The sequence below is a fragment of the Bicyclus anynana genome, chromosome 14, assembly GCF_947172395.1.
Source record: "Bicyclus anynana chromosome 14, ilBicAnyn1.1, whole genome shotgun sequence".
Lineage (NCBI taxonomy): Eukaryota > Metazoa > Arthropoda > Insecta > Lepidoptera > Nymphalidae > Bicyclus > Bicyclus anynana.
Window position 1 is genome coordinate 1,936,102 of NC_069096.1, and position 27,839 is coordinate 1,963,940.

At 37.8% G+C, this 27,839-nt stretch overlaps 1 protein-coding gene across 1 annotated transcript; it reads left to right on the top strand.

Annotated features, from left to right (window-relative positions):
* LOC112057892 (unconventional myosin IC) lies at nucleotides 1-27,363 on the top strand. Its single transcript, XM_052885616.1, has 20 exons — nucleotides 1-80; nucleotides 3,720-3,876; nucleotides 4,954-5,069; nucleotides 9,680-9,750; nucleotides 10,633-11,024; nucleotides 13,013-13,225; nucleotides 14,042-14,304; nucleotides 14,628-14,797; nucleotides 15,232-15,386; nucleotides 16,396-16,536; nucleotides 17,403-17,544; nucleotides 17,947-18,064; nucleotides 18,427-18,540; nucleotides 19,195-19,436; nucleotides 20,387-20,656; nucleotides 21,598-21,725; nucleotides 22,323-22,541; nucleotides 23,245-23,345; nucleotides 24,051-24,153; nucleotides 25,083-27,363. Exons 1-20 carry the CDS (start codon nucleotides 16-18, stop codon nucleotides 25,095-25,097), a joined length of 3,195 nt encoding a protein of 1,064 aa, XP_052741576.1. The 5' UTR covers nucleotides 1-15; the 3' UTR covers nucleotides 25,098-27,363.
* The last annotated feature ends 476 nt before the right edge of the window (nucleotides 27,364-27,839 follow it).

The window sequence follows — 27,839 nt, forward strand, 5'->3', positions numbered from 1 at the left end:
ACGTAGGTGACAAAAATGGGTTTTGGAGAGGCGAAGGATTATGGCCTGTTGTTTAGAATTTTGAAACTGCGATCTGAAAGGTGAGTCAATAAAAATAATATAATCTACAATAACTATAGGTAGATAAACTCAAGAGAGGAGACTCGTGCTCAACAGTAAGCCGAATATGGGTTGTTAATGATAAAACGATAAAGTTATTATTAGGTAATAGTATATAAACGGTTCGGAGAATTTGAAATTAATTTTGTATACAAATGAGGTTTTCTTTCGTTGTTTGGTCTTTCGTAAAAGTGTAAAAAGATTTTGCAAAAAATAATTTTTACATCTCAGTGGTATGTATTATACCTAATATAATATGGTTATTATACCGTATAATAACCATATTATATCTATATATATAAAAATGAATTGCTGTTCGTTAGTCTCGCTAAAACTCGAGAACGGCTTAACGGATTTATTTTATCTTGGTCTTGAAATGTTCGTGGAGGTATAGGGAAGGTTTAAAAGGTGAGAAAAAATCAAATAATTTCCGGGAAAACCCTAAAAACTGCCCTTTTCTATTTCCCATACAAACGAGTAAGTAAGAGTCAAGCGGTAGGGGTAGGGTAGGGGTAGAGTAGGGTAGGGTAGGGTAGGGTAGGGGTAGGGTAGGGTAGGGTAGGGTAGGGTAGGGTAGGGTAGGGGTAGGGTAGGGGTAGGGTAGGGGTAGAGTAGGGATAGAGAATAAGTGCACTTATGTCAAAACGAAGCTTGACCGGGTCCGCTAGTTATTATATATAAGGTACAGTACATATAGCATGTACTATATGTGCTGTACCTAAAATATAATATAGTTATTATACCGTTGCCTAAAGTTTTGCAATATTGCTATATTAACTATATTTCCTTCGGGTGGAAGATACTACTTAAAATCCTAAATTTACTGACAATAGGTAGGTACCAATTGCTTGTATGCGGGTAGGGTTACCAGGCGTCCGGATAATGCCGGACATAGTTAGGCTTTGGCAGTGTCCGGCTTGACCGGCTTTTATTAGGCTTTTTACATTTCGAAAACGCTAGAATGTAGACAAATATTTTGAAAATTTAATTTTGACTGATTAATTTATTTGACTGAATAATAATAATAATTTATTTGATTGATTTTACATTCGGTTTTAGGTATCTATATTTCATTAGAATTTAACAAGATTTATATCCTTACAGAACAGACATCGCTAAAAGCTTGCGCTCTTATATATATGTGTATAAGCTATTAATAAAAAGAAATATTTTACTTACAATATTTTATTGTACTACTAATACTGATACTGATACACAAAATTATCAACAACAGAAGTTGGGCTTTTTGACCCAAATGCCGGCCTAGCTGGCTAGTCTGCCCGGCTATTAGGTTTGACGACCTGGCAACCCTTGGTTTCGTACCGGAACGCTGAATGTCAAAGATACAGTGTTATTACTAAATGCGTGTATGGTTTCATATCAACATGGCGTCATATCTCCTTTATTAATTTTTCGCTTTTATCCCACGCTTCACCTTGCCCATTACGGTATTATCGCAGAATTAATATGGAGACGATAAATTTTATCTAACTACTTAACTATAGTAAAAGCATGTATTAGAGACAGACGTTGCTTTGCAGAAATATCCACATAATAAATAGTAACAAATTTTTCCATCTGAACGTTATAATATCAACATCTCCTGAGGATGCTTGGGTTCCGTCGCTTCCGGTCAGATCTGTGTGACGTTTTTATGTATTTGTTGGATTTTTGTGGATTATTCAATTATTCACTATTCAAAGTTTGACGGCCTCCGTGGCGCAGTGGTATGCGCGGTGGATTTACAAAATGGAGGTCCTGGCTTCGACCCCCAGCTGGGCAGATTGAGATTTTCTTAATTGGTCCAGGTCTGGCTGGTGGGAGGCTTCGGCCGTGGCTAGTTATCACTCTACCGCCAAAGACGTACTGCCAAGCTATTTAGCGTTCCGGTACGATGTCGTGTAGAAACCGAAAGGAATGTGGATTTTGGTCCTCCTCCTAACAAGTTAGCCCGCTTCAATCTTAGACTGCATCATCACTTACCAGTTGAGATTGTAGTCAAGGGCTAACTTCTCAAGAATAAAAAAAAAGTTAAGAGTTTTAAGCTTTCTGACGCAGCATAGCCTATCTACTTTCATAAAAGTTTCACTCTCCCATTTCCCAGCATAAAAAAAAACAATTGATCGAAATTAAAAAAAAAATCTGCCATTCGCGTATCCTCCTTTTTATTGGAAATCATTTAAAAATAAGATATTTTTTTTTATAAAACCACCCTGTTGTCGATATTTTTTTTGTAAAAACAAACGTGTTTGTCCTACAATTTGATAGACAGCTTTAACGTTTGTCAAGCATTGCTTATAGACCAGGTGCTGTGAGGTATTGAATGTACGTAATTCGAGGAGGGGGAAGAGGATATGTTTACAGTTTTTAGCTTAGAAAAGTATGCAGATTACGATTATGCATGTTGCCAGTAGGTATGTTGGTCTATTCTTTTGTTATACACTAAAATATACAGTTCCTATAGTTCCATTCAAAGCTCATATTTATTGTCGTCATCGGGCATGACTGTGTCATCGGTTTACTTTGAGACAATCGCGTCATTCTTAGAACTTGCGAATGAGAACATATAAACATGTTTCCGGTTGATAATGTTGCATGCGGTTAGAACCTAAGCCATGGTTTCCCAAAGTAAAGTAATATTTATACCAGGATACGATCAATCGGGGGTCGGTTGAAACAAATAAAAACTATGGATATATCACGAATCATATATCATGAATATGATAAATCATATATATATATATATAAACCGATTCATATTAAACTCAAAATATTTCTTGATCTAATGATTTATTTCGTGGTTACAAAAGAAACATCACATATAATATATCTACATTTTATAAAATATACCTAAGGTGGTAAGAGCATATTTTTAAAATGGTCACTGTGGTAAAAAAAAGTTTGGGAAACTCTGACCTAAACTAACATTGTACTTATCTGACTTTGCAAGCTCGTTTATTCTTATCGCTTGGAAACTATTGCATTTTTTGGGTTCTGTAGTAGGTACAAGAAAACGTTACCAGTTTACGGTTCCGTGAAAAAATTGGACCATTGGTATTTGGAGGTCACAAATGCTGACTTAGCGTACTTAGCTTTTAGCATGGTGCTTTTTGTTCGGTTTTAAGTGCTTAAAGGGCATTCATTCCAATCTTAGACCAAATACCTTTGGACTTGTATCGCACTCAAATTCAACAACAAAATTGTCTTGCTTTTTTTTGAAGGGGACGAGGTAAACACATCGAAAATATTTAACACCAATAAATATATTCAGTGTACTTACACTACACACAACTATAAATTTAAATCGTATTACACACACTCGTGTAATTTAAACACAATGAAGCATCCATTTCTAGCCGAAAGCATGCTACTATTGAGCAGTTGCTACTTATTAGCATGTGTATCGCAACATTTCTAATGATGAGCATACTTACATTACTTACATGCTCGTATGGAGCATACTTAATAGCACGTTTTTAGCATGCTATTTTAGAGCATGTGCACCTTTAGATTTAGACAGAAGAGTAACGTCTAGCGAGGCAGGTCCTATGGTAATAATTGGTCTCAGTTTCCGATACTGGTTGTGGTTTTGATTCTGATTCTGATTATGGTGTTGGCAGGCTCCTCCGACCGGAGTCGGTGCAGGGTGTGATGGAGCACGCGCTGCAGCATCGGGAGCGAGTGGGTGTGCAGGACTTCGTGCTTCTGGAGGACTACCGCTCTGAGGCCGCCTTCATCGACAACCTGCGCAAGCGCTTCCACGAGAACATCATCTACGTGAGTAGCTACCACCATAGACAATTCATAGAAAAGAATAGGCTTGATGGCACTTTTTTAAATGGTCTTAAATAGTTTATTATCGTTCTACTAGATCGAAATTGTTTTTTCATATTTTAAAGACTTCAGTGGTTACGTGAAAATTTTAGTTTTTAAATATGTTTTTTGGCAATTCGAACCAAAACGCATGTCGGCCATGATGTTCTATATTTCAACTGTTTCATGACGTTATTATAACAAATCCTTTACAAACGGAGCGTTTGACAAAAAAATTAGTAACATTGTGACGTCACAAAATGGACGACAGCGTTTTTGACGTTTGGAAAATTAAAAAAAAATACGTTATTTTTAAATTAAGTTTTATAAGAAATCCTTAATTTTTATTATATTCTTATTATATTCCAAATACTATCATCATCATCATCATATCAGCCGATGGACGTCCACTGCAGGACATAGGCCTTTTGTAGGGACTTCCAAACATCACGATACTGAGCCACCTGCATCCAGCGAATCTCTGCGACTCACTTGATGTCGTCAGTCCACCTGGTACCCAAGTACTATGCGAAATTAATATTGTAGAAATAAGACCCTATTCTGTGCCTCTCTGCACACGGGAAGCCGTCGATCCTGCGCCTGATCTTTCACCGGTCGTGTCGTAGTCTTGTCGGCCTGCCGTCCCATCGGACTATGAGACACACGAGAGTGAGGGAATAAAGAGTGCACCAGTGCTTGCGCACACACTTGTGCACTGTAATGTCTCCTACATATGTTAAACGCACCATGAGATTGGCCACTGTTGCGGAAAATAACAATTCGGTAGGGAGCATTTTCGACATTTTCTTACAAAACATACAAAAAGAACAAAGTAGTGTAGTGTAGTACACAGACACACATTTATAGGCAGGGCGAGCAACGTGGCCACACAACTTCCCTGCTTATTTTCCTCGCTATTTCCAATGCAGTTAGGGCAATGTCTAGCATTTTTTTAGGATTATTACGATTTAGGTATTATTTTATATACCTACAGTATTCTATTCCTAGGTACCTATTCATCGTTTTAATATTTCTTTTCAGACGTACATCGGCAATGTACTGATCTCCGTGAACCCTTACAAGAACCTGCCTATCTACACGGAGGAGAAGACACAGCTGTATTACAAGAAAGCTTTCTTCGAAGCACCACCTCATGTGTGAGTATTAACAAATTCAGGTCTATCAAAATTCAAAATTCATTTATTGCAATAAAGCTACTTTTACACATGCTCATTTCAAGCACGAAAGCATGCTACTATTGAGCAGTTGCTACTTATTAGCATATATATCGCAACATTGCTAATAATGAACATGCTTATATCGAGCTTGCTCAAAAATCAAGAGTCGTGCGATTTATGAGCATGCTACTTGCTGCGCGAGTGGAAGGGGGCGTGCTTTTAGCGCATCTGAACAGGTTTGCTTATTGAGTATGCTAGTCGATCAGCATTGCTATTCTGTATTCTTCACCTACATCTTTCCCTGTCTAACATGATACCATAGACAAAGAGCGATAGATACAAATTAGCATGTGTGATTGTATAATAAAATTTGTTTTGAGCATGCTTATTCAGGAGCAAACTTAAAAATAGCATGCTTATTGATAGCAAATGTAAACTGATGATAAGCATGCTCGTATGGAGCATACTAATTAATAGCATTTTTTTAGCATGCTTTTTTAGAGCATGAGTAACAGTATCTTTAGGCTTAGTTTACAAGCACTTTTGTAACGTCAAGCTATGTCATAATTTAATTTCAATGGTAGTAGTTATAATCGAAAACTTAAAATTAAAGTTACAAGGGTTCCAAAAGGTCCTAGAAGAGCCCATCATGAAACGTACAAGCTTCCGAGAAAGAAAGATTTTTGTACATTGCCAGAAAACTTAAAAAATTTGCTAGAATAAAAAACACTAAAACAATAAGCAAAATAAATAGCAAACAATGTTGGTTATCGTTATATTAATTAGTAATTAAATAAATACAACAATTAATTAATGAATGTACCTAATCTTATCACAATGACGGTACGCCCTACACGTTTTAACAACAAAACAAAAGTAAACTAATGTAAACTTTAGGTTTATTTTTAACTAAGAAAATATTGACTTTCTTATAGTTTTATAAAAAACTAGCAAAACCTCGCGAATTCACTCACGTAATTCTTATTCCTGTGGGAGTACGGTCATTAAATTTATAGCCTTATAAAGTTTATTTTTTTTTTTATTCTTTACAAGTTAGCCCTTGACTACAATCTCACCTGATGGTAAGTGATGATGCAGTCTAAGATGGAAGCGGGCTAACTTGTTAGGAGGAGGATGAAAATCCACACCCCTTTCGGTTTCTACACGGCATCGTACCAGAACGCTAAATCGCTTGGCGGTACGTCTTTGCCGGTAGGGAGGTAACTAGCCACGGCCGAAGCCTCCCACCAGCCAGACCTGGACAAATTAAGAAAATCTCAATCTGTCGAATGAAAGACCCCGGCTTTAACTTTTCCGGCGCTCTCAAATTATTTTCATATTTTCACGGCCTCCGTGACGCAGCGGTATGCGCGGTGGAATTAAAAAACGCAGGTCCTGGGTTCGATCCGCGGCTGGACAGATTGAGAGTTTCTTAATGTGTCCAGGTCTGGCTGGTGGGAAGCTTCGACCGTGGCTAGTTACCACCCTACCGCTAAGCGATTTAGCGTACGAAAGGGGTGTGGATTTTCATCCTCCTCCTAACAAGTTAGCCCGCTTCCATCTAAGACTGCATCATCACTTACCATCAGGTGAGATTGTAGTCAAGGGCTAACTAGTAAAGAATAGCCGATGCCTCACGGTTTCATCCGCATTGTTCCCGTTCCCGTGAGAATACGGCGATAAAATATAGTCTACGACACTCACAAATAACGTACTTTTCTAGTCGAAAAAGAATTTTCAAAATCAGTTCAGTAGATCCAGAGATTACCCCCTACAATACCACAAACTTTACCTGTTGTCTGTTTATAATTTAGTATCGATAGTATAACAGCTCATTCACACAGATGATTTCTTCTTGAGTTTTTGCTTTACAGTACCTACTTTTTTTAATACTCTTTATTTGTACACCACAATAAATAAAAGAAAACAAGCAAAACAGAAACATAGGAAAAAGTAGAATACAAAAGGCGACCTTATCGCTTAGTAGCGATCTCTTCCAGGCAACCTTAGGCTTAGGAACTTATTATGATAACTGTAGGTGGTGTGTACGTAATAATAATGTACATAATACATACAAATAACTACACACTAATACATAAACCATAATACACAAATTATATAATAATTATAAATATCATAAAATAAACTAATATATATAATATATCATTATGTCGTATGATGAATATTCTAATAAAATAAAATATGTCACTAGTGACTAAGATAATGTCTTAACGGATTTTTAAATATGTCAAGGATTTGGATTTCCGAATGTCGACTGGGAGTCTACTACTTGAAAAGTTTAGAAAATTAAAAGCTTTTCAAGTACCTATCTTACGTTTAATTTAAATGACACAACATATTGATGGATGACCACATCCTTGCATAGTTTGTTTCTACTTCACAATGTAGATGCCTATAGTATGCGCATTATCATCTGAGTCGTCCGGTCATAAAAGTCAAAAAAGATAGGAATGTGCAGCGCGCCTACCTGCGCACCCTAATTATCGATAAACGGCTACCTGCGCACGTGCTAATGATGAGTCAATAATGATTTGGACGATTCTGATTGGTCGGTTTCTAATGTAATTGCATTGCGTATTTTTTTTGCTATAAATGTGTTTACTGCAATTAAATAAATACATTCATGTGTTACTCGTTGCGCACTATGGATACTAATATATAATAAATTTGGCAGAAGACGAAGATTCTGATGATGAAGACTCAGATGAAGATTAATTTTATTTAGTTAATAATTATATAATATGAAATATGTATTATATTAAATCAAATATTGTTAATTTTTTTAATTTTGTGAACAAGATACGATAATAAACTTTACTTATCGATAATATGTCTTTCATTGTTACACCCTTCACTAGACGGCTCCATAAGACCCATAAGTGCAAGCGAGATAGATATAGAGAAATGATTTATGGCCCTAAGACTCAGTTGTTAATGCTATTAGTATAGTTGAGCCTATTGTAACAAACGCTATCTAGGTGCTAGCCAACACAATATTATTATAAACATAAGAGTTATTACTATAAAATAAAGTCCTTCACTGAATCTGTCTATATATTTGTCCGTCTGTGACGATAAAGTTAAAGACTAGACCTACTGAACGCATTTTACAGCGGTTTCCAACAATACATAGAGTTATAATATAATTATATATATATATATATATAGCAGACGTCGCGCGGATTCACCCGCGTGGTTCCCGTTCTCGTAGGATTAGGGGGATAAAATATAATATAGCACTTGGGGGTAGCACCGCCTTCATACTAATCAGCAGGTAGAACATATTATGATGTTATTTTTCGCTTTTTAGTTTAGTGGGTACGTATTTGGGTTTTGAAATCGGTTGTATTTTTAAGTTTCATTAAGTATATAATATACTCACATTATCTTTTTAACACCTCCTGAAGGTTACTGTCAAATTACCTTATGGAATTAAGACTATACATATACAGTGCTAGAATAGAGACCACGCCTTAGAAAGCGTAGTGTTGGTCGACCTGGCCAGTGGACTGACGATATCAAGCGAGACGCAGGGATTCGCTTGATGCAGGCGGCTAAGAATTATGATGTTTGGAAGTCCCTACAAAAGGCCTACGTCCTGCAGTGGACGTCCATCGGCTGATATGGTGATGATTTATAGTTGTTTTAAAGAAATGTACATTACTAAAACCATAATTTAGAGTTTTTCTCGCGGACGACATCGCGAGCTTCCGTTAGTCTAACATGAAAGTCAATCGTGTTCATCATTAGCTCATGCTTCTTCGAGTTGTTTCATACACAATGCTATCAGGTTATCAGCACTCGATATGTCGATAATGCGGCGGTCAGTATCGATGATAGAGTGCCGGCATGGTTATATACTGGGATTATAAATTTAACTAGCTTTTGTACGCGACTTTGAAATTCCAATCGATACCTACTTAAATGCAGGTACTATTATTTAGGTATTCATAGTAGTTCTGACGCTGATTCATCAACGCTATGGCCTAATCTAGAAAACTGATGGATTAGAAAAGTAATTCAGTTTTCAAAATTGGAACTATGTGGATACTCGATGTGGATATGACCTCTGCCTCCGATTCTGTACGTCCAACTTTTCAGTTGTGTCACGTGTCTCAAGCGGTGAAGGAAAACATCGTGCATACCAGAGATTTTTTTTAATTATCTGCGTGTGTGACGTCTGCCAATCAGCACTGGGCTAGCGTGGTGGTCTACTGGCCTAACCTGTCTCATTCTTAGAGGATGGTCGGTCACGAAAAACATCTAAATTTAATTGAAAAAAAAATTAAGTACGTCTCACTTATACATCTTGGATAATTTTTTCCTAGTCTCTGTGTACGATTTACAAAGAGATTTAGCAAACCGTAGCAATATTATGTATATTGTTTCAATGTCTAGATAGTCAGCCATTTTCCAAATCTGTAGGTAATCAATACTCTGACCAAATTGTTGGTGTCGATTGGTCAGTCATTTATTTGTCCTTTTTTAATTTTAACAATGTTAATAATACAAAACACTATTAAACATTTCTAAAAAAAGCATATAATTAATTGTTATATTGTTCACAGGTTTGCAATAGCAGATAACGCCTACAGATCCTTGGTTTATGAGCACAGAGAACAATGTATCCTAATCTCAGGTAAGTTATAAAACTTCCCTTTTTTAAAAACATTATATTCCATACATCCATAGAGTATCTAACTTTACGCATGTACCTCTAACTTATTTCTGCCACAAGGAAGCACTGTTGTTTTTCCGGTCTGAAGGGAATTGTTGACGGTGTAACTAAAGACAATCCAGGAGCCGTGGCGTGGAGGAGGAGAGGAGGCGTGGGCGAAATGGGCGGCCGCCTACGGCCTTGCACTTAAAGGGGCCTCGCAGAGCCACAAGGCCCCACGCGAGGTCCCTGTAACACTACAAAATTTACCACTTCATAATATTAGTATAGATGATATCATTCACTTTCCGCACATTTATATTCCTTCCACTATCATGCGAATATTATAATTATTAATTGCATTACTGAAATAAACGGCTTTTCATTAATAAAACACTACATATATCTAAAGGAGAAATTGTCGTTTCTTTGAGTTATACTCAAACAAAAAAGAAACACCAAATGAAAACCTGCTCTAGGTTTTCGTCGGTTAAAAAAGGGGCCTCGCAGATGCGTCTATGCCACGCCTAGATTTCTTCACGCTACGCCACTGTTTGTAGAATGCGTTCCTGTTATGCCCTGCCAAGTGATCTTGTTGTAGATACTCTGTTTATAGTCGATAGGTTTTACTTAAGCGCCATTAGCAGTATCAGTTTACATACAAAACAAGACCCACTACATGTGGCAGTGATTTTGTTTGTGCGATCTTTTGAGGTTATTTCTAAGAAATGGCATGTGCCATTGTAACCTGCATCTTCGCTTACCATCACCGTGGTCGCAGCCGTGTCCTAGCTTACAATATTAAAAATTGCAATAACTAAAAAAGCAAATCTGATGTAATAAATGACCTAAATTATTCCACAGGCGAATCCGGTTCAGGTAAAACTGAAGCATCGAAAAAAGTTCTAGAATACATTGCGGCTCGTACCAACCATTTACGCAATGTCGAAAAAGTCAAGGACAAACTACTACAGAGCAATCCTTTATTGGAAGCCTTCGGTAACGCCAAAACCCACAGAAATGACAATTCTAGCAGATTTGGCAAATACATGGACATTCAGTTCAATTACGAAGGTTCGCCAGAAGGCGGGCACATCCTGAACTATTTGTTGGAGAAGTCGAGGGTGATCAGTCAGATGTCAGGGGAGAGGAACTTCCATATATTCTATCAGCTAATAGCGGGTGGTGACGAGGAATTGATGAAGCATTTGAGATTGCAGAACAGGCCTGAAGTGTATAAATATACTACAGATTTGGTAAGGATCCATGAAAAATTCCAGTATGTCTATGACGCACCACCAACGAAGTTATTTTGTCAATGTACTTATGTCCCTCTCATTTTCGTTTCAACGAAAGAGTAAGCTATATTTTTGCTATCTCTTTGATGGTGATAGGACGAAAAAGAGAGTTATAAATGTAGTTATATGTAACCTAAACTAAACTTCAGCCTTAACTTTAAACTTTAGCTTTACGCCTCGATTAGCTCGATTAAACTAAAGCGCTTGACTCAAATATAGAAGTCTAAGGTTCCGTATCTGTTGGACTATCACAGTCCTATATAGTAGCTATTGTTCGCTTTGATTCGCTTAGCCTAGGAGTGTAAAAAATATTTTTGCTCTTCTTTTCTTTCTGCAGAAAATTATGGTCAATCATTTTTTTACGCGCACGTTATTAACGATGTGGACTCAAAATTCGAATACTTGGATTTCTTTGACTGAAACTACTGAATTCTGAAATCTGTATTACAAAATTGCCATTATTTAAATTTAATTACAGATTAATTACATACTGGTGAACATTAGATTCTGTAAAGTCTTGACCTAGTTTAACATATATTGTAATGATAAACCCCGCACCAACCTTGGCATGAGTGCAATTAGATTATTTTGACAGCAAAAGCCGCATGTAAAGCACCCAACGCTACTCATGTTACTCGGTCTTGATTTAGAAACATTGTGGTTTACTAGAAAACCTTACCTACTGTTCAGAGAGGAACAATGTTCATTTGCTCGTTTATTACCTACAAACACTTACCTATTGGTTTTGGAATTTTCGAAATCACGTTTGAAAATGAGAAAGCATTACAATTTCATTAAATTGCTTAGTTTTCATTTTCATCCGATGTGAAGTAACGACTCGTCATCCTGAATATGATATAAGAACTGTCTAATGATTTCTTTGATCTACCGCATTGTTATATTCGACTTATCTTTTTAGTAGTATTTTCTTAAATAGAGTGACGTCATTTCATATTCATTTCAATCATAATGGTGAGGTGAGTAAATTTGGAATCCACGGGCTTTCATGCCAAAGGAGTGGCGGTAGGCTATTTCGGCATGGCTCTCTTAATGACATAATAAAAAGGGCTCTTGCCACCATAAATATTCCTGCGCTAATCGAGCCGTTAGGAATCAGTCGGGATGATGGTAAGAGACCTGATGGATTGACGCTGGTTCCCTGGGAAATGGGGCGGGCCCTAATGTGGGACGCTACATGCGTCGACACATTAGCACCGTGTCATATCAGGGAGACAGAATCAAGACCAGGAGCCGCAGCAGAAAAAGCTGAAACCGGTAAGTGGCTCAAGTATGCCTCTCTGACAGAGAGTTACATATTTGTACCTTTTGCCGTGGAGACCCTTGGGCCATGGAGTCGCAGTGCCAAAAAATTTTTCCGTACTATTTCACCGCGGCTTGTTGCCTCGACTGGTGACAGAAGGGCTGGCTCATTTTTTGCGCAAAGGATCAGCCTGGCTGTCCAGCGCGGAAATGCAGCCAGTATTCTTGCCACCATTCCACGTGGGCATGATTTGTATAGTTATTAGGATAAGTTAGCTTAAGTTCCTTATTGTATTCTTTCTCAATAAAAAAAAAAAAATCATAATTGCTTTCAAACATCTATTTGACATTTAGTCGGATCTAGGTAGTGTTACTGCTGTGTAGTATCTCCTTCAACAATTCGGTTTTGTGTGACGAATAGCAAAATAAATCAATTAGTCTTTGATGATGAACAGACGTTACATTAGCAAAGTAACGTCTGTTCATCAATGACATTATTTCAACATATACTGGTGTAGAATGTTCACTGGTAACAGAAGGATTGGCTCATTTATTACGCAAAGTATTACCCCGGCTATCCAATGCGGAAATGCAGCCAATATTTTAGCCGCCATTCCACGTGGACATGAGTTGTATAGCTCTAATGATAAGTTACATATTTATTTACATATTCTTCTTAACTTCAGGTGACACCTGCAAGCCAGAAAGTGAATGATGCGGAACAGTTCCGTACAGTCAGAGCTGCGATGAAAGTGATAGAGATCGGTGACGACGAACAGAAGGAGATTTTCGAGATCGTGGCGAGCATACTGCATCTTGGAAACATCAAATTTGTGCAAAATGATAAAGGATACGCGGAAATACTTTCGCATGATACGAATAGTTCTAATGTTGGAGAGGTAAATGATGTGGTGTAATAATTAATAAATTTTACAGCTGATTGACCTAAAGTCTAGTTTTAACTTAACACATATTCAGAAGTCAGATAACGTTTTCTTATTTTATAGAATCAAAGTAGGTATGCCCATTTTGGACAACTGTTATGTGGAAGATTTCTAGCCTCCAAACGTATACTTTATCAAACTCATTGCAATTGTATGTAATTGTATTCCAAAATTTAAAAATATTAGTATTTTTTTTATTATTATTATTTACAAGTTAGCCCTTACTACAATTTCACCTGTTGGTAAGTGATGATGCAGTCTAAGATGGAAGCGGGCTAGCTTGTTAGGAGGAGGATGAAAACTCACACCCCTTTTCGGTTTCTACACGACATCGTACCGAAACGCTAAATCGCTTGGCGGTACGTCTTTGTCGGTAGGGTGGTAACTAGCCACGGCCAAAGCCCCCCACCAGCCAGACCTGGACCAATTAAGAAAATCTAAATTGGCTCAGCCAGGGATCGAACCCAGGACCTCCGTTTTGTATATCCACTGCGCATACCACTGCGCCACGGAGGCCGTCAAATATATTATATTTGCTCTGGAATGTAAAATATTTGCAAGACATTTGAGCCCAAACTAGAAGAAGATACCTTATTTAGCTTAGGAGTTCCTGTGGCTACCATCAGACCAACTCCATCACCAAAGCTACACAAGCATACCAAAATTGAGACCAATAATCCAGAAAGATTTCCCATCATTTAAACCATACATTATACCTAACTGACACGTTACATAAGAACATATAGAATGCTATATAACTTATTTTCACAGCTGCTCAAAGTTAGCTCAAGCAAACTTCGCGAGGCCCTGACCAGCCGCACAATCGAAGCCCGTGGAGACGTAGTGACGACTCCCCTGGATATGGAACAAGCGCAGTACGCACGGGATGCTCTCGCCAAAGCCGTTTACGACAAACACTTCAGCTGGCTGGTCTCCAGGCTGAACTCATCCTTAGCGCCTAAACAAAAAGATGCTAGAGACTCGGTAATCGGCATCCTGGATATATATGGATTTGAAATATTCCCTAAGAACAGGTTAGTTGGTAACAATTATTAATTTCGGAATTTTATTTAATCTGCTGTTAAGTTTTTCAATAATCTAAATTCTTCATTAGTCATATACGAGTTGTTGAGTTTCCTGAATAAACTGTTAGAATGACAGTAAAATTAGAAACGATATCTCGCTTGACCCGAAATAAAATTTTGAGACGGAAGAGGCAGCTTTCTTAACCAAAAAACAGCTCTTTAATAATAATTAAAAAACTATACCTACCCCTTATGTTCTAGTCTAACTATATGTCCCAGGAGTAATAGTATTTGTTGAATAAATACAATATCACATTTTCTTTCGTCCTCAGTTTCGAACAATTCTGCATCAATTTCTGCAACGAGAAGTTGCAGCAGCTGTTCATCCAACTGACCCTCAAGTCCGAACAAGAGGAATATCTGCGGGAAGGCATCGAGTGGGTGCCAGTGGAGTATTTCAACAACATCATCATTTGTGACCTTATTGAGGAGAGACATAGAGGTGAATCCTACAAAAAACTGTTCAAAATCCAGTGAATTATACAAACTTTGAACCAGTGGATAGCCTATAAATGTTTCTTAAATAGTCCTGTATTTGAGTTCTGGTTTATTAAATATTGAGCTATACTTTTTTCCAAAAAATTCTGAGTAGGAGCCTGGAGTTAGCAAGTTGGTGTGGTTAAATAGCCGAAGAAGAAGAATCGATTCAAATAATGGATTGCAATTGCATTGATTCATTGCAAGTTTAGATCTTGGTAATATCACTAACTGTGATCTTTAAAATCCAAGATCATTCAAATTCGATGTAACAAGTCAAATAGGCTGATAATGATAAATGAAAGCTAATTACTCTGGGACAAAGTACTTTTTTAGTTTACCTTGTTATAGTAAGTAGTTTTACAGATGGCTAAGCCGTAACTTTTCTTATTGTTTCAGGCATAATTTCCATCTTGGACGACGAATGCCTTCGCCCTGGTGACGCTAATGATCTCAGTTTTCTGGAGAAACTGTCCCAGCGCTTGGACGGACATGCGCATTTCAAGTCCCACCAGAAAGTCGACACAAAAACACAGAAGATCATGGGCAGAGATGTAAGTAATCACACTAATATTATAAAGGCGAAAGTTTATGTACCTACATGATTGTTCCTCCTCTGCGGTGCTACTACCGAAGCGATTTGACTAAAATTTGGTATGGAAATAGATTTTACTCTAGATTAAAACATAGGCTTTTTCATCCCGAATATAGCCATGGTTCCTGCGGGATTTGTGAAAAAATTAATTCCACGTGGGCGAAGTCGCGGGCGTTCGCTAGTTTTTAATATTCATGGGGACTACAGAATGAATTCTATTTATTTATTGGGCCGGAGGGTTCGAATCCGGTCCGGGGCATGCACCTCCAACTTTTCAGTTGTGTGCCTTTTAAGAAATTAAATATCACGTGTCTCAAACGGTGAAGGAAAACATCGTAAGGAAACCTGCACGCCAGAGAATTTCTTAATTCTCTGCGTGTGTGAAGTCTGCCAATCCGCATTGGGCCAGTGTGGTGGACTATTGGCCTAACCGCTCTTATTCTAAAAGGAGACTCGAGCTCACCAGGGAGCCGTATATGGGTTGATAACGATTGGGCGAGTAACTTTTTCAGCCTTCTAACTTCTTCTGTCGTTTTGCGACTTGATCACTTTGTGAGTACCTCCTATGAAGACTCAGAGCTTGGTGAAACTTGTTATGCTCGGATTCAGCTCAGTTTGTTCGCCTAGTTTATTTCATTTTCTTCTAAATTTATTTTCACTACAAACGTGACAAAGATTAATTGGATTAAAAGGTTGACCTTCTCTTCATTAATAAATTAAAATTTCTTTGTCAGCGATAGTATCGACTGAGGCTTAGAGAAAAAGTTGAGAAAAGAGAATGAGGTCTTAGCATACAAGTTAAAGAGGGACGGGGAGCATATGACAATACAACGTTCCTTTTTGATATTAATTTTAATTATCAACCCTCAATTATCTGTTTTTGGAACTAACCAAAACCACATAATACACTATAGTACAAGTACAAGTACCTACCTGAAGTACCAAAGTTAAATAATTGTATTTTACAGGAGTTCTGCCTCGTCCATTACGCTGGAGAGGTGACATACAACGTCAACACATTTATAGAGAAGAACAACGACTTGCTGTTCCGAGACCTGCAGAGCCTCATGGCGTCCAGTGGGAACCATATTGTTGGCACGTGCTTTAAGGTATCAACTACTCATTTTTAATATCTCTCGAAAATATAAGATACCAATAAAATAGTACCAAGAGTCGATGAACGTTGTGATCCCAAGTTGCTGCTGGTTTGGTGGAATGATGACAGCAAACGGACGGATTGATTATGATCATAATGATTTATTAAATAAAGAATAAAATTACTATTCCTTGGATCATTTGAGAAATCATAACTAAAGTATTGTACTACTGTGTTAGTAAATGGGTATCTTAATGCTCTTTTTATTTAAAGAGTATGTAGCATTATGCTGAGTTGGAACCTTTTACTGGGTTGTGCCACACATCGCAGGATATTGTTAAAGAACAAATTGTGTTGTGTGGCATAATTCTCTAATAAAGCTTTTTTCTTTCTTTCTTTCTTAATCTAAGACATCAATCAGGGGCGTAGCTACCGCTGTATCAGCAGTGTGAAAGCGAAAATTAGTGAAATGTAGGTACCTAATAGGTAACGTTCGTTCTATCTTTTTTCTTTTCTAATCCACAATCTCTTTTTTCCCTGGTCAAGTGTTTGCCTGAAAGTTGGAAACTTCCCACGTAGGTTAATTCACTGTCATATTTATTTTAAACGAGCATTTTTTTTCTTTTGTAAGAAATCTTTACCTTTAATTTGGGCCCCACAACTAATTATGATACAAGACACACTACGCCACTGACGTCAACTATCATTAAACAAATAAGTAGTACCTACCTAAATTTTGGCATATTTACTATTGTAATATACTAATTATCAATGCATTTACCCGATAAAATCAATAATTACAAAGATAAAGTAAATGATAAAATACATATTTATTCAAATCGCGATCTTAAATATGATAAAGAAAGAATTTCTCTACAGGATGTGAACTTAGCATCCAAGAAGCGTCCCGAGACAGCCATAACACAGTTCAAAAACTCGCTAAATGAGCTGATCAAAATCCTCAGTAGCAAGGAGCCGTCTTACATTCGCTGCATCAAGCCCAATGACTTTAAAGCGCCCAGTAAGTATATTTAAAAGCAATTTTTAACGCATATTGGAATCAACAATAATCGTCACATTTGATTGTTTGTAGCTATCTACAGGTTTGAAAGACAGTGAAGAACCGACAAGACAATCAGCCGTTATTCTTTTTATTATTACATTGTGAAGATATGTAGCTGGTATTCGTCAAAAACGAAAGCCAAACAGGAAGCCAAAATTCGTCAATTGTACATCGATTTAGTTAATTTGTTAAAAACATATTCCTTCAGTTATGCAATAATATAAGAAACCTCAATATAAAAAATAAAACATACACCCTACGAAGCATTTTTGGACTTGGAGGCGGTAAACTGATATCACTAAATTAAGGACGCTTATTTAATGTTTTCAAGAAGTTGATTAATAATGTCTAAATTCGCAGTGACCTTCGACGACAAGTTGGTGTCGCATCAGGTGAAATACCTTGGATTGATGGAAAACCTGAGAGTCCGTCGCGCTGGCTTCGCCTATCGACGCACGTACGAAGCTTTCCTCGAAAGGTACGTAACACTTTTTGAAACGAGGGAGAAGAATTTTGGCAATATACCTATACTCTGGTTAAAAGTATGTTGCTAAACAAACCAGTAAAAAACTCAGTATACAGATAATTGTTAAAGGCAAAAAAGCTGGTCACCAATGCAAAACTGCTGTCAATGAACTCCACTAGAAGAGATTCAGAGAGAATCGGTCAATTTCAGCGGTCTGTAAAGCTTGGCAATACCCCCTGATATGACGATTCCGACCACTCTGCCAAGGGTAACCATACCGAATTCAAAATATAGTTACTTCTAAATTAACAGAATACCTAATAACTCCGTCGTTTTCCTTAAAATTATTGTAAACGCTTTTATATTACCTACAGATACAAGTGCCTGAGCCCGAACACTTGGCCCAACTTCCGAGGGCCCGCTAGGGAAGGCGTCCAGCATCTGGTTCAATCGCTCAACTATGAAAAGGAGGAATACAGGATGGGCAAGTGAGTAGACCGCATTTTGCTAATCACTCTCTTGCTGTTTGCTTAACAAATAAGCCTGCTGTTGTTTGCTTAAGAAATAATACCTAAGTGAAGACTAAACTATCTAAAAGACATCCATAGATATCCATATCTCGGCAGACAATGTTATGTTAAAATATGGATCACCTTAAGATCAAATGGTCTGAGGTAAATTAAAACATTTCACAAGTACATTATTAACTTTCTTATTGCTCCAGTGTTCAGTCTATGTGGTTTCAGAGCATGGAAGGTCCTGGTTTGCTCGAGATTTGAAACAATGAGAATATTTTTCTTCAAAAAAAAGAATCATTGGAGCATCGAGGTGGTCTAAATCCCTCTCCTCTAAAGAGATTGGGTTGCACTCTGCATAGGCACTTTCAAAATAGGCTGATAACAGAGAAGAAGATACCCACGGCGTATGGCATATTTATGTTAGCTATGGAAGAGCTGAGGCCTTCTGTCACAGGCCCAAAATAAGGCCTCACTAATTCAATTTATAAAAAATTGTATGTTTAAACACTAAAGATTTATGATTTGTATTAAAAGTTGCCCAAGTCCAAACCAATGTTTCTAAATCACCACAAAAGATAGCTGTAACCTTTATTAGAATAAATAACAGTACATTTACTCCCACAGCACAAAAATATTCATTCGTTTCCCCAAAACGCTCTTCGATACCGAGGATGCTTACCAGCTGAAGAAGAACGACCTGGCGACCATCATCCAGAGCCGATGGAGAGGATACTGGCAGAGGAAGCAGTACCTGCGGATGAGGGGAGCAGTTATTGTGATACAGAAGTGGATCAGGAGGTTCTTGGCTCAAAAGCTTAAGGAAAGGAGGAGAAAGGCCGCCGACGTCATTAGAGCATTCATTAGAGGTGATGTATTTGCAATTATTTATTTTGGTATATAAAATTAAAAGTAACTAACAAAATAAATTCATCCTCAATTAGTGATCAGTAAGTGAATTTTTTGTATGTTTTCACGGCTACCACTAAGTTGATTTGAAATTTTTTTTCATTATTGAAATACACCTATCGTAAAAAGAAACATGGAGTAAATGATACTTGACTTTTAATATGAGAACGGGGACTACGTACTCGTTTAAAGGTGAAAGTATTAAAAAAGAGCGACACCCCCTCCGGGCCAGGACCTTTAGCCATGTGGCACGTCGATTCTACAAATGCTAACGCTTCGAAAACTAAAAAAATGTGTGGAAATGCTACAGATCGTTACTTGATCCATGTGTCGATAGCAAATGTCATTCAAATACATTTTTTTTTTATTTTCGAAGCGTTAGCGCTTGTCGAAAGAGAATCGACGAACCAAACGGCTACAGGCCTGATAAGTTTATAGCATTATACATATTAATAGGTATGTGTAAGCGCGTGAATCATTCGATTGGTCGGAAGTTCCTTCGGCTCGTACACGAAGTACTAGCGATATAAGACTTCCTTTCTTGCTGCAATCGATTTCATTCTTATCTTGGCCTTCGAACCATCTACATCTCTTTTTGTAACATATTTCTTCATGGATTATTTTGGGATAGACAGGGAAAATAACTTGAGAGGTGAAGGTGAGTGTTGGCTATAAGTGAAAGGAATCCCTTAAATCTACACCCAGAGTCACTGCCTCGGGCACTGTTCAAGGCTATTCTCTGCCACTGGAGGATTTATTGGTTGCAATCTTGATAAGTATATAATAATCCGTCTCTGAGTTATGTATAGTGCAATTTTTATTTTTATTTTAAAGCCCTACTGCAAAGTTAGTAGCAACTTCCAAGTCGTTAGTCATTAAAACTAACGATTTTGCATTTATATTACCACAGGTTTCATCACTCGCAATGGCCCAGAGACGCCAGAAAACCGTCGTTTCCTCGGCATCGCCAAAGTCCACTGGCTCAAACGGCTTTCCACCAGGCTGCCCACCAAGCTCCTGGACCTATCCTGGCCTCCTTGCCCGGCCACTTGCCAGGAAGCTTCGAAGGAACTGCACAGGCTCCACAGGCTTGTACTAGCGAGAAGGTACCGACTGGCTCTGACGCCTGAAAGGAAGAAGCAATTTGAACTGAAGGTTTTGGCTGAGAAAATCTTCAAAGGTATGTATTAATATTAAAGAAATTTAAAAATACATTTTTTGATAAATACAAAGTGACATTTTGTTATCACTGTGTTATCAGCAAAAAATAAAATTTTAATCCCTGCAATTTGATGGATTGATAATTTAATAATTAACAAATAAGATATTCTTCGTTGTTACTGACAATAAGCTTTCAAAACAATATTGGGACGCACTCAGTGGCGTACACTTCATGCATGCATTAAAGTACTGCATACACAGTACACTAAGAGTTGTCTTCTTAATGCTTATTATATAAATATTTTACCACTTTGCTTAATTTTATTACTAGTACATACCCTGATCGAACCTTACGTACGCCACTGGACGCCCGTAATGCAGTTTTGTATGTTAACAGGCCTTAGTTAACGATACATCCTTCCATTGGTAGATATGACGGGACAGTAAGATTGCTAAGAGAGACCTTCAGTTCAGTCCTTATCCTTAAATAATGTTAGTGAAAATCATTTACTCTCTTAAAATAATGATAGCCTTGCCTTGTGTTTGGTTTTGCCAACCACTGGCAAATGCTACACGACTGATGTTAAGGACTAATGAAGTTATTTTACTGCAAATCACAGGGAATAGATCTTTCTTAAATTTTGTAAATTTAATAGCTAAAAATACATCCTTTCATCGGTAGATATATGACGAAACATTTGATTTCATAGAAATGAGAATTATTTAATTGTCCTCGTAAAATAATGAGAACTGTGCCTTGTGTTTGGTTTTGCCAACCACTGGCAAATGCTCGCACCGACTGATATTAAGGACTTATGAAGTTATTTTACTGCAAATTACAGGTTTACATTGAAATTTAAGTTTAGGTAGGTCTGTTTCATTTGCAGCGACAAACGCGTAATTAGATGCCATACAGTATCCCTTTTGAGAAGAATTGATGAATTGTTTGTTTGTCAAAAGGCAAGAAGAACAGTTACCCGAGCAGCGTCCGCGAGTGGTTCGTGGACGACCGGCTGTCGGAGGACCATCGCGTGCTGAGGAACACGTTCATGGCCTCGCCGGCGTGGCCCACGGGCGAGCAGCTCATTGTGAGTACCTCCTACCTATGATAGAGCAGCAGGCGCGAGTGGTTCGTGGACGACCGGCTGTCGGAGGACCATCGCGTGCTGAGGAACACGTTCATGGCCTCGCCGGCGTGGCCCACGGGCGAGCAGCTCATTGTGAGTACCTCCTACCTATGATAGAGCAGCAGGCGCGAGTGGTTCGTGGACGACCGGCTGTCGGAGGACCATCGCGTGCTGAGGAACATTTTGATAAAGATTTTTTTTTGACAAAGATCACGGAAGAAATCTTTAAATCAAGTGAGTTCGGAGGGATTTCGGTGGAATCGGACATTGAAGAGAAAGTAATATTTGGGATTTACGATAGGCAAAAGAGATCGCATATCGATTTCGTTAATTGCCATAAATAGCTTAAGGATAAAATTTTGACGAAGGTATGCCGTACCAAAGAAAAAGAAATTTATACCGCTTGATACAAACTCAGGTTTCTCGTATATCCATACATATTCATTACAATAATGAATATGTATGGATTTTTTAAAAAGGTAACCCGGCGGGAGTCGGCCATGGACTTTTCGCGACTGCTTTGTAAGGATTAATTCTGACATATGCTCTCTTTTCTAGTACTCATGCGAAGCAGTGAAATACGACCGCAGAGGGTACAAGCCCCGCGAGCGCGCGCTGCTCGCGTCGGACAAGGCGCTGTACGTGCTGGACGCCGCCAAGAGCAAGACCTACAAGCTCAAGCACCGCCTGCCGCTCGACGTGCTGCGGGTGGTGGTGACCAACGAGACCGACGGACTCGTGCTCATCAAGATACCGCAGGAGCTGAAGAAGGACAAGGTGAGTCTCTCTCCGTCTGCAGTCGGTCCTTCATGATGACTGGGGATCTTCAGTTTTAACTGAATTAAGCATATAGTGTTTCAGATCTATTAAAATATAGAATTTTTCAACGTACGGATTCTTTTCTAGTCTGGTAGCCTATTTGTATATCTAAGTGAGTCAAATTGTATGACACAAGGCAAGACATCCCTTAGAGGAAAGCTTAGAATTACTTACTAGATGCTACAATGTGGATCTGTGGGTATTTGTTTTGATTATGCTTACCTACATTTCGTAGTTATACATTTATTCCCACCGAAAGGGGGTGAAACCGCGGTACGTCTGCTAGTGACTTATCACCATCATCATTATCCATCATCCATCGTCATCGTCATAACAGCCGATGGACGTCCACTGAAGGCTTTCTGTAGGGACTACCAAACATCGCGATCCTTATCCGCGTACATCCAGAGGATACCTGCGACTTTCTTGATATGGTCAGTTTACCTGGATAGCAGTCGACCAACACTGTGCTTTCTAGTGCGGGGTCGCCAGTCCAGCACCTTGGGATTGGGACCCCATGCACTCCATCTGTCCAGAGACGTCCATCGGCTCTTCGAACTATGTGACCCTTCCATTGCCACTTCAGCTTCGACTCTTTGAGCTATGTCGGTGACTTTGGTTCTTTAATAACTTAGGTATATTTTGTTTTATGATATTGCAGGGTGACCTGATCATATCCGTGTCGCACGTGATAGAGGCGCTCACCATCGTCACCGACTACACCAAGAAGCCTGACATCATCGAAATCGTCGACACTGGGAGGTGAGTGTTTTTTTATTCTTTACAAGTTAGCCTTTGACGACAGGTATCCTTTACAAGTTAGCCCACTTGCATCATCACTTACCTGATGGTAAGTGATGATGCAAGTGGGCTAACTTATTTAGGAGGAGTATGATAATCCACACCCCTTTCGGTTTCTACACATCGTACCGGAACGTCTTTGCCGGTAGGGTGGTAACTAGCCACGGCTGAAGTCGCCCACCAACCAGACCTGGGCCAAATAAGAAAACCTCAATCGGCCCAGCCAGGGAACGAACCCAGGACCTCCGTCTTGTAAATCCACCGCACATCTACACACACGGTAGCCGTCAGTGTTGAGTGCAACTATGTCATTCGTTAACGCAGTGTTAAACGGAGGATAACGTATTTGCATTCTTATACCTATAGCTTCAGCTAAATATAGAAATTCACACAACTATTCACAGGATGGTTGATTTCAATGGTGACTTTATTGAGTAAAGATAAAATCAAACTTATTAAAAAATAAATTAAATATCTCGTGTCTCAAACGATCGAAAAGAAAAACATCGTGAGACGTGCATACGAGATTTCCTCTAATTCTCTACGAGTGTGAAGTCTGCCAATCCGCATTTGATCCGCAGGTGGATTATAAGCCTAACCCTCTCATTCTGAGAGGAGACTCGTGCTTAACATGGTTTAATGATGATGATTCTGTTTGTGTTGTAGCATCGTGCACAATCTAGTGAACGGCAAGCAAGGCGGCACCATCGAGGTCACCAACGGCCCCATGCCGGCCATCCACCGCGCCAAAAGTGGCAACCTACTTGTTGTGAGTATGAGTACTAAATACTATATTTTATATGAATTTCACTTTAAGAGCGCGCAGCACGTCGGTACGATATGGATAAGATTCGAAGCGCAAGCGAGACGCCGAATTATGACTTTCACGTGAGTGAAAAGCACGGAGCGATTGACGCGCGACGCAAATTTTATGACGTGAGCGCCAAAACCATTTTTAACATAACATAACGAAAAACGAAATGGCCGTGTTCAAGATATATATTTAATTTTCTATACAAAACAAAAATTTAAGATAATAAGTTTGCTTTTCCCGAGATTGAAAGCAAAATGTGAGCAAAACATGTATTTTACAAAAAAAATAAACTATTGAGAAAATTTTACAAATTGTCTATTTTGTATAGTCATAACGAAGCTAACACTTTGAAATATCATTTACCCAAATATCAGGCTCCTAACTTTTCCAGAATCTGAAATCCAGAACCATTTGTAACCAACAAATTACATATTGCACACTCTTAAGCCGTATAGCTTAGCACGCTTACATAGAGTTTGCAGACGTAAGTTACGTCTTAACTTCTTAATATAATATAAACTAGCGGACGCCCGCGACAACGTCCGCCTTTTGACCTCCTTAATCCGGCCATACCTATCGCAAAATCCGTTCTTAGCGGATTTATATACTTATATATACTCTGTAGGTAGTTTATAGTTACAGAACTAACTATAAACTACCTCCCTGCCAAATTTCATGTTTGTATGTCAAGCAGGACTCGAGATTTCGTGATGAATGCGCATTTATATATAAGATAACCCATAGGAATTATAAGGATGACCCACCACAAAAATATTTCGTAAAAATAATGTAGGTATCTATATTACAATACAGCGTTTGCCGGGTCAGCATGTTTATATTTTATAAATGTATTAAAATTAAAATAATAATTATTTATTTTTCAGGTGGCAACACCGTAATACAGCATTTGGAAAACATCAGCTTAGTTCAATGAAAATTCGTGTTCGCCATAATTTTATAATTTAACGTACGAGTTTAATTAAAATAAGTTACCCCTATATTTGAAACAATAGTAAAAAAATATAAAAAAATCGGATAAAAAACCACAATACCAAATCATAAGGCAGATAGGTATTTATATTTATTTGAGTATTTAAAAAATCTCAAATGATTATTTTAGACACTTATACTTTTACCTGCTACCCATATAATTATGCGTTAAAATAAATAAAGGAGACCGATCATTTTGGGCCCAGCACGTTACAGAAGATAAATGACGGAAAATTCTTCATATAATATTAGATCAAAATCACCAAAACTAATTAGAACTGATAGTTGCTAATATTTTTTGGAAATGTACTTGTGTTTTTGAAACCGTGCATTAAAAAATGTAGCTAATTGCCCATAGATATATTGATTATGCAACTTTCAAAAAACTGAAATTAAGCCAGTCTAAAACTGATAATATTATTTACTAAATTATACTAATTTGGACATTGTAACGGTTCATTCATTAAAGGGCACATCAATGTATGGAAAATGGTGGATCTCCTTTCTGAGTTCAGAGGTAATGACGAGATTAGCAGTTTTTTTTACTATTGCATTAGAAACTAAGGGTAAGCAAACGTGAAGAAATAGTTATTACAAATTAATGTATAGCAGTACCATTTCATATATTGGTTAAGTGTTATACTCTTTTTTCACTCCTTTAACTTTCAACGAACGTTTTCAGAGACACTGTCAATTGTGTGAACAATGGTTTTAAAAAGTAACGGTTATTTTTTAATTAATGCATTCGTTTCCATATTATTGCATTTAATACAAATAATATTTATGTAAAACAATATTTCTTTTATTATTGTCTAACAGTAACTTTGACATAAGTGAAAAACTTTTAACTACACTATGCTTTTAACTACGATAATATCTAATTAATCAAAATTTTCTATATACATGAATTATTTAATAAATTAAATTTTTCCTCTATTTATAATAAACTATGTTTATAACAATATTATAATTAATGCGATTTACGTACAAAGTACTTAGTAGTTTAAGTCGATGGAAAAGAAAAAGGAAAGTTGTAAGAAAAATATGTCAATAAATATAATTTTATTTAATTTACCCCTAGTGTAAGTAGTACTTACCTGGAGGTAAATTGAATTTCTAGGTACCTAGTAGGTAAATATAACTACTAAGGTACTTAGAACTTCAGGACTAGTATTAAGCGAATCCTATAAAAACTTGTATGATGCGCGTGACCAAAATTGGAACTAATAAAGTGTTGCCATCTTGTCGTCTATCTATATATCTATCTCACCGGGCCAGTTATGTTTCTGACAATCGTAGCAATATAAGGAAGGCTAATGTTGAAAAAATAAAACTATAAACCCATATACCTACTTGGATTGAGATTAACAAAATTATTAAAAAAATATTGACATGTTTTTCGTGATTATTTATATTAATGTTTAAGCTGAATCGAAGGTGCCTAAATAAGTGTACGTATAAATAGATAGGTGTAAAGCTTAACTTTTGTACGAGTCGAATGATAATAATGCGCGTCACTAGAGTTATAGAACTGATTATAATTTCCCTACAATTTTACCAATGAGGATAAAGTTCCGATGAGCAACTTTCACGTTTTTTTTTTCATGATATATTTTTTTCTGACAAGGACTACTATTCAACGGCGATCGTATTAAATCTAAATATTTTGTATCTGGCAGCTCAACACCATTTACAATGCGAACTGCGTGATATTTACAATGCGTATTGCGTGATATTTAATGAATAAACTCAAGACGTAATTTTTGGTTTCCTTATACGTTTTATTAGTCTGAGCCGAGTTCGAACACAAGCACGTATTTTAGACAGATGAGTAAACTCGATATGTAATTTGTCTAATACTTAACTTCTTTGTCTACGTTAGTCTACGCACGAGCATTTGTGAATGTGTTACCACCACTCTGTACCGACTCTTATATCTATGGTTGCGCGAGCTAACTAGGCCAGAACCGCGGCTACTCCTGTACCTGTAACTCTGGTGACGCGTACCCAGTCGAGGTTACCAAACAGCTGTGGACTGTATTGTTCGCTTATTTATTGGTATTCTTTATGCTTGGCCATAATAGAACTAATACAGGCAGGAGTGCCTTAATTGTTATTATTTATAAGACAGTTCCTTTGTAACTTTATTGAAATATACGTATTTTTTAATAAACATTGTGTTATTTCTTTGGTATTAACAAGTCTACAAACATGTCTATGCTCTCAGCACTATTAGGTACTATAGCATTAAGATCTGAGAAGACTCCCAAAAAATTAACAAATTACTCATCGTATAGTCTTATAAGATCCGTGATAGCCCAGTGGATATAACCTCTGCCTCCGATTCCGGAGGGTGTGGGTTCGAATCCGGTCCGGGGCATGCACCTCCAACTTTTCAGTTGTGTGCATTTTAAGAAATTAAATATCACGTGTCTCAATCGGTGAAGGAAAACATCGTGAGGAAACCTGCATACCAGAGAATTACCTTAATTCTCTGCGTGTGTGAAGTCTGCCAATCCGCATTGGGCCAGCGTGGTGGACTATTGGCCTAACCCCTCTCATTTTGGGAGGAGACTCGAGCTCAGCAGTGAGCCGAATATGGGTTGATATTATGCTCAGCAGTGAGCCGAATATGGGCTTATAGTCTTAGG

Coding starts and splice junctions, on each gene's coding strand:
- LOC112057892 (XM_052885616.1), top strand. CDS start 16: ATGGGTTTTGGAGAGGCGAAGGATTATGGCCTGTTGTTTAGAATTTTG. Junction 3,877..4,953: donor TCCACGAGAACATCATCTAC/GTGAGTAGCTAC, acceptor ATTTCTTTTCAG/ACGTACATCGGCAATGTACT. Junction 14,305..14,627: donor GAAATATTCCCTAAGAACAG/GTTAGTTGGTAA, acceptor TTTCGTCCTCAG/TTTCGAACAATTCTGCATCA.